We start from the raw sequence: 18,722 nt of genomic DNA, 5'->3' as shown, positions 1-18,722 counted from the left end.
AAAATGGGTGAATTCAACGAAGAAATTCGGTATATTTTCAAGTTTTACTTTTAAAAAGGGAAAAATGCGACTCAAATCACTAATTAAAGTAATTCTAAGGGAATTATTTCAAGAGGTAGGCAATCTATAAAGTCTTTTATTAATAAATACCTCTATCAAATTTATTTAACAGATACCTCTTTACCATAATTTATGACGCTTATGGATTAATGCAGTATCAGAGTAGCACAAAATTGGTTTAAGCGTTTTCAGTCAGGTTTTTTTTAACCGACTTCAAAAAAAGGAGGAGGTTACTCAATTCGAATATATATATTATAATTAATATAAATAAATTTTGTAAAATCTCACAATTAATTTCTATTTAAAAAACTTTTTCCCTGACCTAATATTACAGAGACAAATTTATCTAGGATTTTGGCAATCAATACTCAATATTTAATAACTAATATGATATTACTAGATTCTTAAAAGACCATGTGACCCGCGTGCATTTACAACTAAAATGTTCACTACACTACAATTACTAAATCAATATTTATTTTAACAAATAAAGTAAGAAGTGAAAATATACTTAAGCTTTGTACAGATTGAACATATACATACTAGAACTTTCAGTCCGTACATGTTATAAGACGACAATATTTCCAATGAAAGAGTTTTAAGAAGAGAAGAGCCACTCCTGTCACATTCTTACGCGTCAGTACACCAAGAAAGTTTGAAGTAGGAAGTGTCGCTATATATTTGTCTCCCTCACATCGTACTCTTACGCGACAATTTATACATTACGTAGTAAGCGATAAGTTTGAAGAGAGAAGTGTCGCTATATATCCGTCTCGCGCACTCTTATTTAAGAGAAGCTGTCTTGCTCGCACTCGTCCCAGCTATCGCACTCGTATTGGTCGCAGTCATAATCGATGTCGCAAGCAGCGTGACCGGTCGCGTCCGAACTAATGTCGGTTAGAGCCGCTTCTGACACCGGCTTTGACGATATATCTAGTATCTGAAGATGTCATAACATATTTATGTTAATGTTGCAACAAGTAGAATATAACTATAAAATAATCAAAATATGAAAAGGGCAATATCGTTGTTTAAAATTTTAGATACAAATTTATTGTAATAGTATAAATGTTCCTTGTTTTACTTAATACCGTTAGTTTTTGTTATTGAACATTTGTTGCTTACACACTGCCCATGTACGGCGTACGGCAAATTTAATTGAACATTAGTAGTATCAAAGGAAGAAACATCTATCTGATACATACGTCGGTCAAGGAACGTAGACTGTAATTGTTGTAAATGATGGCGTGTGTGGTATGCTCAACAATAATAACAGTTTGTGTGAGCGAGATGACAATATCGCATTACAGGTATGATAGACAGAGAGAAACATATGACGCTCACGTCAGCAGAGGAGCGCAGGCTGTAGTTGTCGGAATGCGCGTCGCGCTCGGCGGACAGTGCATGCAGCACTACGGAGCCGCGCTTGGGCTCGTGCGACACTAGCTTGTCTGACCGCGCCACTTGCGATGATGGCAGCGAACGTTCTGGAAAAAATATGTGTCCGTTTAGTATGGTTATGATTTTTAACTGACTCATAATAAAGAGATCGGCAATACTATTGTCATGAAGTATTTATTTAATGCTATGTTCTCTGATTGTAAAGTAATTTTATTGTTATTCTTTCAAAAGAATTGATAGCATACTGTTAAAATACACAATAAGTAAAAAAAAAAAAAAGATTTTTTTCAATTCAAACAGCAAGATTATTACATAAGCGAGTATATTAGAAACTTTCTAGAACTATTTTTTTTCACTGCGTAATCATCTATATCGTGCTGTGTGGCTACGGCACGAAAAAAAAGAATATAGCCACCCCCTTTCTTCCCGTGGGTGTCGTAAGAGGCGACTAAGGGATAACAAAGTTCCACTACCACCTTGGAACTTAAGAAGCCGACCGATGGCGGGATAACCATCTAACCGCTGGCTTTGAAACAACAGGCCGAAGACGGGCAGCAGTATCTTAGGTGCGAAAAAGCCAGCCCTGCGGTCACCAACCCGCCTGCCCAGCGTGGTGACTATGGGCAACACACATAAGTTCACGCATTTTTGGCGCGAACTTGTGGAGGCCTATGTCCAGCAGTGGACTGCAATAGGCTGGAATGATGATGATGATGATGAATCATCTATAATATAAAAATGAGTCGCTGAATGTGTTGCTAAGCGCAAAACTCGAGAACGGTTGGACCGATTTCGCTAATTCTTTTTTTAAAATATCCCTTTAAGTACGAGGATGGTTCTTACGGAGAGAAAAATTCTAAAAAAAAAAAAAAAAAAATTCTCCCATACAAAAGATTTGTGATAATACTTAAAAGTCAATTTGAACATTAATACCATACGATAAAGTTTGTGTTAGGCGATACGAAGTTCACCGGGTCAGCTAGTAAAACTATATAGTTTAAAACAATACTTTTAAAAATCCTACTAAAAAAGCTACCCAAACAAAGTTTAAAAATATTACAATCTGAATACAGTAGAACTGATTATATGTTATACTACACTTTAGGATTGTAGGTTGAATACAAATGTATAATACAAAGGAACAAAGGTATAACAATTAAATACCTTTAGCTAGAGGGTCGGCAAGAGATACAGGCGACGCAGAGCGCGGGGAGCCCAAGCTGCCACTAAAATACATTTCAGGATTTGCTTCGTGGCGATCTAGAAAACAATGTTGCTCATACTGGGTACAATCTAGCTAATCTAATAACAAATTTAACATTAACTACTATCTAAATACAATTAATTGATACTAGCATTATCGGTACATTTATATTTATTTATTTTTGATTTATTGCTTTAGTAAAATGTAAAAATTATTGGAGTAATAGTGGACTAAGTATGTTCTTTTTTTTGAGGTGATCCTAAAAGAAAAATATATGCAAAGCATATGTAGGAATAAATATTCGTAAAATGGTACAACTAGTTCACCTATGTGTAAATAGTTACTTTGTAAGTTTGAAACAGTTGCCTCGAACTGCACTTTTAAAAGAACACACTTTAATTGTGAACATTTTTAGCTAAATATATTACAAATAATTTTCAATAGAACATTACATCAGGAATTCATTACATCATTACAGGAATCTTAATTTTTTAAAGAATGTGGATAATAGCATACATTTTTATTTAGTATAAGTAAATCTACACAATAAATAAGGTCAAACCATAAAATTCTAAATTCATAGACTAACAATAAGTTATAAATGTATACTTTTGTACACACTTGTGTGTTGAGTGCGTGTGCGAGTGGGTGAGTGTGTGTTAGTACGCGTGCGCCCGCGCACTTGTTGTGTGTGTGTGTGTGTGTGTGCGTGTATCGTACCGCAGTCGACGACGTCCTGGAACACGTAGTGGTCGAGGGCGACGGGCTGGCGCAGCCAGGCGTGCGCCATGAGCTGCGGCACGGAGCAGCGCGCCAGCGGCTCCTTGCACAGCATCCAGCGCAGCAGGTGCTCCAGCTCTGAGGCACAAGTACACATGCAGGGTGAGCTTAAGAGACATTCGCACGAAATATACTATGTTAATGATGTTATTTCACAAAATCTTAGTGTACTCATTAAACTTTTACATTAATAGAAGTCTCAGAACATGGCAATGTTTTAAACATTAACGTCTATAAGGAAACGAAGTTTGAAAACATACATTAAAAATAATTAACATTTGTAAGTTTGAAACTGAGCTTTTATTAGCTGTAACAGAACTTAGAGATATCGTACTGTTTTTTCACTTGTGCTGTAAGTTTGTATATTATATCGTGTATCCGGCACCGTAAAACAAAATATTTTTATGACATCTTGAAAATAATTATGCTACCTTCAGAGACAACTTGTGGGAAGGTGAGCGGTCCCTGAATAGTGTCTTCGATGTCTGAGAATGGGTTAACAAAGAATGTTAAGACATACAGTGTTATGCCCATCGACCACATCTCTAATTCAGGGCCTGCATATCTGCAAACAAAATGATATAAATAATGATATTTCTCTATGGTGTAAAATTATAGAAGTAATGACATTTCTGTATGGCTTTAGATTTTGTTCAGCAATCGGAAAGCTAATATTAAATAAATTATTTACATTTTTTTAAATGTTACAAATCCTTTTCCAATCTTATGCCATAGGTAAAACTGATTATTATTTCAAGTATAAAGTTAAAATATTTTATCAATTAAAAATATTCCACTATATTGTTTTTAATATAATACATAATTAGTTTTGTTATAATAGCAATGCATACTTGTTTCCCGCCAACACCTCAGGACTGCAGTACTCAGTAGTTCCATAGAAGGTCGAGAAAAGCGTATCCTTGCTCATGAAAGTAGCTGAGCCGAAATCGATCAGTTTCACATGGAATTTGTTGTCTATTATCACATTCTCATCCTTTATATCACGATGAAGGATATTGAGGGAATGTAAGTATTCCACAGCTTGACCTATCTGAGAAACAAAAAAAATATGATTACTTCTTCTTTACCTACTTTATGGACCATTTTGTGCTTTTATAAGTCATAGTGTAATTTACTGGCTATAATTTCTTCTCCGACAAACAGAAAAAATCCAAGTAAACAAGCTTGATTAATCAATTATCACTTAATAATTAATTATAGACTTTTTTGAATGTTTAGTTTTAAGTTATTACTAATAAAATATTTATTGCACATTCATCAATTCACGTTATATATACATCATACAATTCATTCACGTTTAAGGAACTAGATGCCACTCTCGACACTACAGCCGTATTTGTTGATGCCACGAAACTGCTGCATTTATTAAATAAGAAAGTAAAGAATCTCCTACTGACATATTTTTATTACCTGTCTAAATATGTAGCTCAGTAACGGCTCATCGAGTCGCGGTCGACGTTCAATGAACTCGAATAGATCCATTCCAGCTCCGTGTTTTTCCATCACCATTTGAAAGTACTTTTCGTTTTCGTACCAGTCGATTACGCTTACCTAGACACAAGAATTGTATTTTTTTTTAAATATTTAAATAATTTATAGCATATTGTTCGTGAAATAAAAACTCAACATAATACTTTGAGTTATTATACAGGACACATTAAGGCCATAAATAAATTCTCGCATTACAGGTTTTGGGGCGAGAAGTCGTCGTCATAGTCGTCGGGCGCGTCGCTCCAGAAGGCGGCGCCCACCTTCTCCTGGAGGATGAGCTTGTATGTGTATGTTAGTGCGCGCCACTCACGATGTTGGGGTGGTCGAGCGTGAGCAGCAGGCTGAGCTCGAGCGGCACGCGGCGGCCGTCGGGCGCGTCGCTCCAGAAGGCGGCGCCCACCTTCTCCTGGAGGATGAGCTTGTATGTGTATGTTAGTGCGCGCCACTCACGATGTTGGGGTGGTCGAGCGTGAGCAGCAGGCTGAGCTCGAGCGGCACGCGGCGGCCGTCGGGCGCGTCGCTCCAGAAGGCGGCGCCCACCTTCTCCTGGAGGATGAGCTTGTATGTGTATGTTAGTGCGCGCCACTCACGATGTTGGGGTGGTCGAGCGTGAGCAGCAGGCTGAGCTCGAGCGGCACGCGGCGGCCGTCGGGCGCGTCGCTCCAGAAGGCGGCGCCCACCTTCTCCTGGAGGATGAGCTTGTATGTGTATGTTAGTGCGCGCCACTCACGATGTTGGGGTGGTCGAGCGTGAGCAGCAGGCTGAGCTCGAGCGGCACGCGGCGGCCGTCGGGCGCGTCGCTCCAGAAGGCGGCGCCCACCTTCTCCTGGAGGATGAGCTTGTATGTGTATGTTAGTGCGCGCCACTCACGATGTTGGGGTGGTCGAGCGTGAGCAGCAGGCTGAGCTCGAGCGGCACGCGGCGGCCGTCGGGCGCGTCGCTCCAGAAGGCGGCGCCCACCTTCTCCTGGAGGATGAGCTTGTATGTGTATGTTAGTGCGCGCCACTCACGATGTTGGGGTGGTCGAGCGTGAGCAGCAGGCTGAGCTCGAGCGGCACGCGGCGGCCGTCGGGCGCGTCGCTCCAGAAGGCGGCGCCCACCTTCTCCTTGAGGATGAACTTGGAGACGCACAGCAGCCGGTCCGCGCGTCGGTACGCCATCTTCACGCAACCGTATGCGCCTTTGCCTGCAAATTAAAATAGTATCTTGGCAATTAAAAGATTATTACTCGGCAAAAAATATAATAATTCACTCAGACCGCTGAGGAGTAAAATTAAAGTTACAAAAAATTTTCATATTTATATATCTTAGTAAAATTTTCAATATGAAATTGGCCAATATTAAAATTAGTACATATATATTTTTTATGATACTAAAAAAAGTATGGAATAAATAAAATAATTTGTTTACCTATTTGTTTAAGAGTAGCATAATTCTTGTTATATTCTCCTGCAATTTGTTCTTCTCCACACTGGCTTACTAAAGACATAGACTGTGGTCTACTGCTTGCTGATTTGTTACCCTGAAATGAAATGTAAGGCGTATAACGTAAATAATAGATTAAAAACACATTAAATAATACTACTGAATGAACTAAAGCAGCTTGTCGCATTATAATGGTAATTATGCATTTATATATCTTAGCAACATTCAAGTATCAATTCTTTGTAAATTAGCCGATATAATACTATCGCTTCTGATCAATTATACTCAGTACTACAGTCGGTACTCACGAGCACGAGCGAGTTGTCGGCGGTGGAGGCGAGGCTGGAGGCGAGCGTGGCGTGGCGCGGCGCCAGCTCCAGCGGCGCGTCGGCGGCGGCACGTGCAGGCGGTACTCACGAGCACGAGCGAGTTGTCGGCGGTGGAGGCGAGGCTGGAGGCGAGCGTGGCGTGGCGCGGCGCCAGCTCCAGCGGCGCGTCGGCGGCGGCACGTGCAGGCGGTACTCACGAGCACGAGCGAGTTGTCGGCGGTGGAGGCGAGGCTGGAGGCGAGCGTGGCGTGGCGCGGCGCCAGCTCCAGCGGCGCGTCGGCGGCGGCACGTGCAGGCGGTACTCACGAGCACGAGCGAGTTGTCGGCGGTGGAGGCGAGGCTGGAGGCGAGCGTGGCGTGGCGCGGCGCCAGCTCCAGCGGCGCGTCGGCGGCGGCACGTGCAGGCGGTACTCACGAGCACGAGCGAGTTGTCGGCGGTGGAGGCGAGGCTGGAGGCGAGCGTGGCGTGGCGCGGCGCCAGCTCCAGCGGCGCGTCGGCGGCGGCACGTGCAGGCGGTACTCACGAGCACGAGCGAGTTGTCGGCGGTGGAGGCGAGGCTGGAGGCGAGCGTGGCGTGGCGCGGCGCCAGCTCCAGCGGCGCGTCGGCGGCGGCACGTGCAGGCGGTACTCACGAGCACGAGCGAGTTGTCGGCGGTGGAGGCGAGGCTGGAGGCGAGCGTGGCGTGGCGCGGCGCCAGCTCCAGCGGCGCGTCGGCGGCGGCACGTGCAGGCGGTACTCACGAGCACGAGCGAGTTGTCGGCGGTGGAGGCGAGGCTGGAGGCGAGCGTGGCGTGGCGCGGCGCCAGCTCCAGCGGCGCGTCGGCGGCGGCACGTGCAGGCGGTACTCACGAGCACGAGCGAGTTGTCGGCGGTGGAGGCGAGGCTGGAGGCGAGCGTGGCGTGGCGCGGCGCCAGCTCCAGCGGCGCGTCGGCGGCGGCACGTGCAGGCGGTACTCACGAGCACGAGCGAGTTGTCGGCGGTGGAGGCGAGGCTGGAGGCGAGCGTGGCGTGGCGCGGCGCCAGCTCCAGCGGCGCGTCGGCGGCGGCACGTGCAGGCGGTACTCACGAGCACGAGCGAGTTGTCGGCGGTGGAGGCGAGGCTGGAGGCGAGCGTGGCGTGGCGCGGCGCCAGCTCCAGCGGCGCGTCGGCGGCGGCACGTGCAGGCGGTACTCACGAGCACGAGCGAGTTGTCGGCGGTGGAGGCGAGGCTGGAGGCGAGCGTGGCGTGGCGCGGCGCCAGCTCCAGCGGCGCGTCGGCGGCGGCACGTGCAGGCGGTACTCACGAGCACGAGCGAGTTGTCGGCGGTGGAGGCGAGGCTGGAGGCGAGCGTGGCGTGGCGCGGCGCCAGCTCCAGCGGCGCGTCGGCGGCGGCACGTGCAGGCGGTACTCACGAGCACGAGCGAGTTGTCGGCGGTGGAGGCGAGGCTGGAGGCGAGCGTGGCGTGGCGCGGCGCCAGCTCCAGCGGCGCGTCGGCGGCGGCACGTGCAGGCGGTACTCACGAGCACGAGCGAGTTGTCGGCGGTGGAGGCGAGGCTGGAGGCGAGCGTGGCGTGGCGCGGCGCCAGCTCCAGCGGCGCGTCGGCGGCGGCACGTGCAGGCGGTACTCACGAGCACGAGCGAGTTGTCGGCGGTGGAGGCGAGGCTGGAGGCGAGCGTGGCGTGGCGCGGCGCCAGCTCCAGCGGCGCGTCGGCGGCGCGCACGCGCAGCCACACGCAGCGCACGCGCTGGCCCGTGCCCAGCTGCATGCTCGACACCGTGTACACCGCACCTGCACACTGTGGCCTTAATATGTGCACGAACTGCATACTCTCATGCAAATTTAAAAACACGCCTGCTGGACAGCGTCAGATTTTAAAATGCTGGTTAATTTTTCTAATTTTGTTTTGTCGAATTTTCTATTTTACACTATTTTAAATCTAATTTCTATTTTTGCTTTTACGGTTTTATTACCAACATTTTAATTGTATTTATATATTAATTCTAGCTGACCCGGCAAATGTTCTATTGTCGCTAAACGCTATTAAAAAATAGAGTTTAGTGGTAAAGAGTTAACATTTTGGGTTGTAGGTATTTTTCAATGCCAAATCATAAAAAAAAATGAAAAAAAAATTTGGCGTAGGCCATCCTTATAAACTAGGGGTTTACGACAGATCCCAGATTCACCAAATATGCATAAAAATTTTGATAAGAATCGGTCAAGCTGTTTCAGAGGAGTTTTTGCCCCTAACATTGGACACGAAAATTAAAATACTAATTTAAATGTGTAACTCACCAAGCTCTGTTCCATCTTTGTGTAACACGACACCCCTATACATGCCGTCTTTGTACCCGCAGTCGACATCTTGCTCAGACTTGCTGTTGCGTGTATGTTGCGGCGTAGACGTAGTTATGAGTGTGCGCAGTACACGTTTGTTGACACACGGGGTTTCGGAAGGATCGTCTACGAATGTAACAGTAATAAGTCTAGAAATATAGATTTGTATATATATGATGTTATATAATATCACTTATCAGCTATTACCAAATTAACATAAAAAACCTTATTCAAAAAACCAGTTTTTTTTTAAATAAAAATGGGGTAATTTTTTAAAATGAAAATAAAAATGTTATAGCAAAAAGAAAATTTGCGATAATATACAGCTACGACATAAAATTACTTCTAAATCATACCCTTATATTTCTTTCTCGGCGCTGATTCAGTCTGAGTTTCCAAATCATTATCATTACTCAAGCTATCGATGCTTTCATCATTTCCGTTATGTTTCGGCAGATCTTCTATTTCACAGCCCGGTGGCGGCATCTCGTTAATAGGTGTAAGAAAATCGGCACTTGTTTCATTAGAGTCACAAAAATCTAACGATATACTACTCCTGTCCTCCTTTCCTTGTCCTACATTAGCTTTCATCGATTTATATTTACTTGAATCGAAAGAAAGTCTCAGCGATGTATCGTTTAACCGAACTCGAGAATTACCAGTTGGCGTGACCTCTTGGGAATGCTGAGACGTGTAGTAAATCGAGTCTGATTTTTCGATTTGCTTAGACGGCGTTTGCTTTACTTGATTAGATTGTTCCGAACGAAGTATATTTTCTGAGCGAGATTTCGATATACTGCTCTGACAGTAGTTCTCATCGTCTATGGATATGCCAGACATTCCGGATGTGACGTCCGGTAAGGCGGACGTATCATTCCTTTGTTCCGTGGTGCTGATACTGGAGACCATGTCTTGGGTAGGTGTGGGAGTATGGGTGACCATGCTGTAGGATTTGTCAAGACAGAGAGCGCTCGAAGATTTTTCTCGAGTTGTCGACAGTATGGACTGTTGCACGTTTAGAGACATACAGGCTGACTTTTGACTGCCGTTAAATGCCTCACAGGAATCATCTTCAGTGTCAGAAGCTGGAATTAACCATTTTCAATATGAGACATGTAAAATAGATAACTGTATAGCCTACAAAGTTCCCTCAGCTGGTCAGAAGCTACTAAAGGGAACCTCTAGGAATTAAATTGACTGAATCGCGTATTTTATTCAGAACCTATATCGCGTACGCTATGGTTACAAACTAAAATATGTTAGTTAGAATTGTAGATAAATTGTGTTCATGAAAAAACTTTTTTTAGCTGATAAGTTACCTGAATCGTTATCCTCGTTATTAACAGATAGGGTCATATTTCGGTTTCTGTCCTTTACCTTCACAAGGTCAGACTCTCGGCAGAAATTCTGTATGACATTCTCAATATGATGACCGATGACTTCTGAGTGTGGTTTGCCGAAGGTCAGCATTGCGAAGTGTTGGTTACAAGCTGTGATGATACCACTCTCATCAACTACTAGGAGACCGCTTACATTGTAGGTTACCTGGCGAAAGTAATATTTTGCTTATACGACCGATATATAATAACGAATAACTCTCATAAGATCTCTATATCTATTATTTCAAATAATATAGTGTGGCGACATCTATCGCGCAACATACGACCTACGCAACTAAGAACTGACGTATCGCGATATCAAGTTATCCGAAGATTTAACATATATACTAGAACCTGACAACAACCGTCGGGGCAGTAGCCCATCTAGTCGAAGGGCACTTCCTTTTTAGTGGTGGCTTAGGAACTTTAAGCCCTGTTTACTGAAGCAATAGACACAAGTCAAAATACTTACATACATATATACAGATAATTATATATTTTAAAGAACATGATAACTTACCCTAACATTTACTATAAACATTGGTTTTTCTTTAGTAGTCTTTACTGAAGACCATGATGCCGAATCTATAGTATTTGGTTTCGATATCCAGAGACAGAGAGGAAATGATCCTCCATCCAGAGTTCTCCCTGAAAATCACCGATTTTTAAAACTACAAATCTACAGATATATTGGAATAATGTATTTTTGATTGTTTTATAAATATAATTTATTAAACTGTATACTTTCTTAAAAACAATAGATGCCCAAAGCAACTATTTTAGAATTTCAGTCTGTCTGTCTAAGTTATATTAGTTCCGGCACCGCGGAAATCTGCTACATCTGGTATTACAATAATGAGCAAATATTTTGTACAGAAAATTTATTATTTCTAATATGTATTAGAAAACAGAATCTAACATACCAGTGACTTTCTGCTTAGAAACATTCTTCGGTATGGGAGCATCGTAGGCAGGTATTTGTATAGATGGTATGAGTGAAGCCACAGGTAAACCAATCAGTTTTTCAGATGACTCAGCTTGGAATAACATACCTGCATCATCTCCGTCACAAGACAGTATTATACCTGTATCTGCGTCAATTGTCAACTGAAAGTTTTTATTTTGTATATATTTATGTATTTTAAAAATTACTTTTTTAAGTTTCTAGAAGTATATAATGTGTCTAGTCATACAATATACTTCAGCAAATTAACAATGACTTTCATAGCTGATATATTCATAAACAGTTTATTATAATATGCTCTGCATTGTTATATAACAAAATTTAACATGTGATAATAATGAATAAAAATTATAGAATTATCTAAGTTAACTATTGTACAGTAAAAAAAGATAAAATTGATATGGTCTTACAACAACATTTTTACATATAACTGGCTCAGCAACAACTAAGCAGGGTCCATCGTTTTCCAATTGTCTTATCCATAGAGAAACTTGCACAGACCCACCATCTTTTGACACGAGTTCAACAACCTGCAATATTTTGGACACATTATTTCTATGACAGTAAATAGAATTGTGTTTGCTGGCAAACGAAAAAACCAACTTCAATTACATTGACAAGTAATACAACGTAGGTAGACCAAAAAATAGTCAAGTATATATGCATTATCAAAGATTACTCCAAAAGTTGTAATCAGATCTCGATGAAATTTAAATGTAGCCACATGATAAACATTGGCTTTCGATTAAATTAAAAATCATCAAAATCGGTACAAACAGTAAAAAGTTATGCGGATTTTGAGGGTTTCTCTCGATTTCTCTGAGATCCCATCATCAGATCCTGGTTTCCTTATCATGGTACCACACCCTTTACAACAAAAAAATAATTATGAAAATCGGTTCATAAACGACGAAGTTATTCCCGAACATACATAAAATATATATATGGTCGAATTGAGTAACCTCCTCTTTTTTTGAAGTCGGTTAAAAATAATACATAAAGTGGATTAAATTTAGATCATAAGCATGACATTTCAGTAAAAAACTTGTACAATATAATATAATTCAAATTAAAATACACAAGGTCATCTGTTCAGAAGGAAGACATTTTAATGCCTGTTTTATGTAACAGCCAAGTGACATTGCCAAGTGTATTTTTTTGTAATAAACATACACATAAATGATTATATATATATATATATTACACCCCAGACTCTATGCAGAAATCAATACCTGCACAAAGCACTACCAACTGCACTAAAGGGCCAGCCAATTACTAAGGTTTTCATAATTATTTTCATATCCACCTAATAGTCAACTTACTTTTCCACTTAGTAAAATAATAGTGCCATCTTCAGAAATATCTGCATCTCCTGCGTCATGTAGCTTAAATGTTTTACTGCTTCTCTTTCTCAAGAGATCCGTGAAACGAAGATCACATAGTTCTCCAGATGAATAGCCGAGGAGAGAACAAGCCTTATTATTGACTATGAGAATCTATGACAACAAAAAGTGAATAAATTTCATTTCAAAACGAAACATAATATAAACATCATTGGTTATGTTATATGTAGGAACTTTTATAATACATATATGTATTTTTAAAATTTTCTTGTAGTTCGCTGACAGTGAGTTTATATACTTATCTTATTACAGTAATTGTTTTGTAACTGTAAATTATGGTTACAGATTTATTCTTTATAGCCCTTAGAATAGGCTTTTAAACAAAAACCTTTTTAAACCAGGTTACAACAGAAAGAAATTTTAAGATTAGAAAGACTAAAGAAATTCATTGGTATAGTATACATCTGTACATCTTATAAGAAGATTTTAATATTTTTTTTTTGAATAAATTTTTGTTAATTTACTGTGCCTAAAAATTTTCTTATATCAACCTTGTGCAGCTATTAGATACAAATAGATTTGTTTTTTGGTATTTAATTGCTTTATTATTTTCTTTCAACCATGTAAACTATATGTAATATGTAAAGTTTGTTAAGTATTTACATGTTTACTTACTTTTGATGAATTTGGTTCGATGGTGAACACAGCTTTAGTTGTGTTAATGGACTGCTGTAGACGATCAGTTTGGGACTGAGCTGGAGAACCCACCACTTCACCAGTTGCAAGAGATGTATTAAAACGTAATCCATTTGGGCCATCAACTATAATAACATTTTATTAATAACTATATATTATGCTTATTTTATTATTTATATTATTAACTAGTTGACCCAATAGATCTTATCTTGAAACTGTCAAATGTCTTAAGTTTAAATAATAATTACATTTTTTGAAATTTTTAGTTTATTTATCATTCCATTAAAATCGTCTACAGTTTCAGAAAGCTTATAAAAGCTTTTGCACTAAGTAACACATTTTGAGATTCATTTATATAAAAGATAGATAGATATCAGTTTACATGCCTCTTACTAAATCCACAGCTTGTTTTACTTTTGTAGGAGTTTCAAGATCCATCTTGATAGGCCTCAATCTCCTGCTTAGACGCGGGAAGCTTTGATTACCTTCAAAGGAACAGTTGCTCCAAACATTGCTAAACTTTTGCTGTGTCTTGACAGTTCTGTAATTTTTATTCAATATTAAATTATGCTTGTGTTTAATGGCAGAATATTGTTTACGATTTTATTTACCTGCATTTTTCATTGAAATTAAAATATTTTTCTGGAGTAAGTAAACTCTTAATGTTCTCATTTGGCAATCTAATAAGTTTTGGATGCTGAAAATTATAATTATTTCAAATTACTTGATCAAAAATACAGAGTTAACAATAAACTAACAATTAAACGATAGAAGTGTAGGTCGCTTACATGTTTTGGCGTCAAGTTTAGATGTTCTGGCGAATAAAAGTCTAAAAATTTTCCCAGTCTAGGTTTTACAGGCGTAAAATCGGCTAATTCTCTCGGAGCACTACTGCATTGATAGAAAGGATTTCAATAAGTATCATAAGACGTTAACAATAAATATTACAGCAACGTATAACAAGAAAATGCTAAATGGCATTTAATGATTTATTTACATCCTGCAGAGTTATTTTTAAAAGAAAATCAATAACCTACAGCGCGCAAGTTCAAAATACTGGAAGATCTAAATAGATACGAAACTGTTTGTTACGCTTCAAAGTACCTGCTAAAATTGAATAAACTCGCCGATTCCATTTTATGAAAATATTTTTTAACTTTATTTGAAACGGCAAACTCAATTTTTCTTTTCTTTATTTAAAATTAGTCGTTATACAAAATGTTGAATTTTCAAACAAAAGACGTAAACCGGCAACAGTTGTCATAAATTGTCGTTTCGTTCCTGCATACAAAACAGTTTTTGTTGAGATATTTTTCTTTTGTCATAAATATAGTTATTTAAAAAAATCTAGCTTTTTATTTATTCAAAATCAAAATAAAAAACAACTTTATTCAAATAGGCCCCAAAAGCACTTTCGAATCGTAATTATAATAATTGTGTTTGCAGGCAAAAAAGAAAAACCGACTTCAATTATATCGACAAGTAATACAACGTAGGTAGAGAAAAAATAGTCAAGTAAATACGCATTATCAAAGATTACTCCAAAAGTTGTAATCAGATCTCGATGAAATTTAAATGTGACCACATGATAAACATCGGCTTTCGATTAAATTAAAAATCATTACAATCTATATCTCCTTTCCAACAAAAAAATAATGATCAAAATCAGTTTATAAACGACGGAGTTATCCCCGAACACACATAATAAAATAAAAAAATATATATATACGGTCGAATTGAGTAACCTCCTCCTTTTTTGAAGTCGGTTAAAAAATTAAAATTTCAAAGTGATTAATATTTTTGTAAAAGTAAAGCAACCACAGATTCAGAATGTAGATTCTGCAGGGAAGAATCGATAAAGAACTCCGCAGTTACCCAGTACAAACTTAGTAATATATTGCATGAAACACAGCAGCGTCACTAAAGTCCACACATCTTTATCAATTATATAATCCTGCAACGAATACTACGCTTTATCTATTATTTTTTTCTTAATAAAAACTTTAAGTTTATGTTGAGACCACGGTCTTATTACACAGGTCAGAACATTAAGCCCAATTTCAATGGTGAGAGATTAGTACGATAATGTGTAACTTTTCGTTCGCTTAAACGCCGCTGTACATTGCTGTACGTCACTACTATCGCTTAGTGCCGTCACGTGGTGCGGTGGCGGCCTTCATTATAATTGGTTATATTGATTGACGTTCTTCATTGTAATTGGTTATATTGAGTGGCCTTTCACTGCATTGGTTATATTGACTGACTTTTCATTGTAATTGGTTATATTTTACAACATAAATGCATGACGTGTGATAGAAAAAGAGACAGAACGCTATTCTGTCTTCGTTGCACAGCACCACCGTCTTATACACTAGGCGATCGTCATGCCTCTGGCGGCTTTTAACCATTAAGCCAACGTATCCCCACCACTGTAGTTTCCCGACCTCTGTAATAAGACCGTTGTCGTCACAAAATAATAGGTCCGTATTGACATTTGTCATCGAGACGTACATAGTGAAGTAACCATTCGACTCGGTATTCGGTACTCACGATAAATCTATTCAAGTTTGTATGAGTATTTGATCGATTTGAATATGTAATGTAAAGTGCATTTGATTAAAACTTTAATCAGAAATTTAATTTAAGCTTTAATATTCTAGGTAATTTGAAACAATACAATGGTACAAAAGTTCAATTTGTCTTTATTTTATATTTTTATGTTGTTTTCTAATGTTTACATGACTTTTAATCATTATAATGAAACAACAATATTTAATTACGATTAAAATCGAATGAAGCTGGTGATTTTCAGTAATTAATTAGTTACAACACTAGTATTAAAAAAAAAAGACTTAGAACGTAACTGTTTTTGAGACGTTTCGTAATAATTAGAAATTGCATGCTACTGTAAAGTAAGCACGAAAAGAATAATCCCAACATATTCTATCATATTATTAATCGCAAAAAAAATAAGTACTTTTTAAAAACACTTTATGTTATTAATAATTCTTTTCACAGTTTCGTACTAAGTTAGGTACGTTCTAGGGTATTTGTCAAATGTCAAAACGGGCCTCTTATTTTGTGACGACTATAATACCTAGTATACAACTGAAAGCCATTAATCCCAATAATAATAATACCATATAATATACTATATACGCCTGACCAAACATAAAAGCAAAAAAAAATGTTTGAAATCCATTGCTTTCAATGATATTTAGTCCTAAATTCGCTTTTGTAATTAAAATGATCTTTCAAGTTATGTTTTGTTTTTTTATATGGCTAGTAACCAAATACATCTAATTAAATATATCTATATATCTGAATATAATTTTTTTGTTTTCATAGAAAAAAAAATGAAAAATATTATTGTTTCATTTCATTAAAAAAAAAACGTACAAGTGTGTGTGTGTGTGTATGTGTGCATAAGTGAGTGTATTCTCCTGATGTCTGTGAAGTATAAGAAACTTAAAGATATATTCATTTTAAAGCTAGTAAAGTACTATCAATGATACGCGGAAACCAAAATACACATTTAATCGTCATTTTGGTATGAATTTTTATACAAGGTCCATATAAAAAAAATAAGTATAATATATTTTAATAAATGTTTGCGAATATACAAAATTTCAAAAGGCTTGTAACAATGAAATACAGTTATTTAATTATACCTTGAAATTCATACGGTCATACCTAAAACAGCGTAAAAGATTGCAGAAGGGCCGGGCCTTAAGGAAAGACTTACTGCAGATGTGTACTTCTCCAACCAGCTTTGGTCAATCGCTTGGCTCCTCTGCTCCTGCAAAAGGACCATAGAGACAAGGATTGGAAAGTACTTTGTTACTAGCTTTTTTATTGACATTTTTCGTTATTTATTAAGATATAGCTATGTGTTCTATGCAGAAGTTACGCTTATATTGCTGCAAAAGGCATATCTTTATTGTTAGCTTTGTAGCATAGTTCAGTTAAGTAATAAGGCCTTCGATGTAAAAAGTGCAGGCCTTATTTGTATCAGCTTCAGCCGCTCTTACTCTATTTAATTATAAAGACGAAAAACAATATACGGGTGAAAATGGTGTCCTCTTGATAAAAAAAAAAATTTCTGAATTTAAATGTATGTTATATAAAATATATTCATTCAGTAATTTCTATTGAAATGTCCTATTAAAAAATATTGAAATTACTTAAGGTTGAAAAAAACTAAAGTTTAAGTAAGTTAGTTTTTAACTAATTTAAAAAATATTAAGCGTGGGAGTATTTTGACGATTACGTATTTATTGCAATATTTCTAAAATTAAAATCAATATTAATTAACGTATATGTTAATTACTCCTTCTATACTGCCTTTGGAGGCTTTGTTCTAAATACAATGCATAATTTATTATAGTATTGTAACTTATCGATTGAAGTGGGTATATTTTGATGTTGAATATTATTATATTCATTTTATTTCATTTATTTCTAAAGATTGGTGATTTTCGAAATCTTTTTTCTATGAAAGTTCGACAAAAGGCTTTGTAGAGTTTTTTTTTGAAGTTTTTTTTTGCACATTATTCCAAAATATGCGGGAACATAACTAAACTGAAACCGCTTGTAAATATTCCACTGCTCGGTGAAGTGCAGGCTTGCCTGTAAAGCCTGATTGTGTCGGAATTCCACCAGTAATAAACCTATAAATAAAAAAAAGTACCATCTAAGTGGTCTATAATAAAATGAACACATAGTGCTGTATTAAGCTTAGCGCATTTCGAAAATGACGCCTTAACGACAAAAAAGGAAGTTAATCTATTTCAATTTTTTTACATTTCTTCGAGAATATTCCGTGAGAGAATAATATGTATGCTACAAGTATGTTCCGGTTATTGTGCACTTTCAAATCCCAAGGTCCTTCCATAGTCCTTTCGATTTACCCCACCTAGATGTAAGTGGACCTAATTACGTTATGACTATCGTGACCATATGTGTTACGTTATGCAAGACAGTCTCGCTTGAAAAATATTTTGGGAAATATTCAAATAATTTTCAAAAGTAGTCAAGTCTGCTTTACTATATCCCCCCTACGACAACATTTGAAAATAAAATGTACAATGGGTTATTTATTGAAATAAAGACCATTTTTTTTAAATTTACGTTAAATTCAAGTTAATTTAAGAGTATATATTAGAAATTGTTTCTAATACTCAGATGCTAGGAGCATCTGAAAATTAAAAAAAAATATATATGTAGTATAATTTGATTATGAAGACTATGGAAAATTACCTTGCGACTTGTCCAAATGTTCCCACCGACAAAGATAATGTCCCAATTT

General features: G+C 38.4%; 1 protein-coding gene across 1 annotated transcript; it reads right to left on the bottom strand.

The window, feature by feature from the left end:
- Positions 1-847: 847 nt before the first annotated feature.
- On the bottom strand, positions 848-15,927 carry LOC123656623 (PAS domain-containing serine/threonine-protein kinase). The gene is made up of 21 exons (XM_045592320.1): positions 15,785-15,927; positions 14,153-14,305; positions 13,801-13,955; positions 13,394-13,539; positions 12,698-12,871; positions 11,786-11,905; positions 11,335-11,518; positions 10,932-11,059; positions 10,352-10,577; positions 9,389-10,117; positions 8,991-9,158; positions 8,326-8,486; positions 6,368-6,479; positions 5,968-6,143; positions 4,877-5,017; positions 4,297-4,496; positions 3,877-4,010; positions 3,386-3,523; positions 2,626-2,721; positions 1,405-1,547; positions 848-1,000 (listed from the first exon to the last, which is right to left on the bottom strand). Exons 1-21 carry the CDS (start codon positions 15,925-15,927, stop codon positions 848-850), a joined length of 3,780 nt encoding a protein of 1,259 aa, XP_045448276.1.
- Between the last annotated feature and the right edge of the window lie 2,795 nt (positions 15,928-18,722).

This window comes from Melitaea cinxia, chromosome 1, assembly GCF_905220565.1.
Source record: "Melitaea cinxia chromosome 1, ilMelCinx1.1, whole genome shotgun sequence".
Lineage (NCBI taxonomy): Eukaryota > Metazoa > Arthropoda > Insecta > Lepidoptera > Nymphalidae > Melitaea > Melitaea cinxia.
This window is presented reverse-complemented; position numbering and strand designations above follow the sequence as displayed.

What these genes read in the sequence shown, in the direction of transcription:
- LOC123656623 (XM_045592320.1), bottom strand. Translation starts at nt 15,927, where the DNA reads ATGTACGTCTCGATGACAAATGTCAATACGGACCTATTATTTTGTGAC. An exon ending in TTATATGTAAAAATGTTGTT is followed by an intron (nt 11,519 to 11,785) that starts GTAAGACCATAT and finishes AAAAACTTTCAG; the next exon opens with TTGACAATTGACGCAGATAC. An exon ending in TGCTACTCTTAAACAAATAG is followed by an intron (nt 6,144 to 6,367) that starts GTAAACAAATTA and finishes TTTAATTTGCAG; the next exon opens with GCAAAGGCGCATACGGTTGC.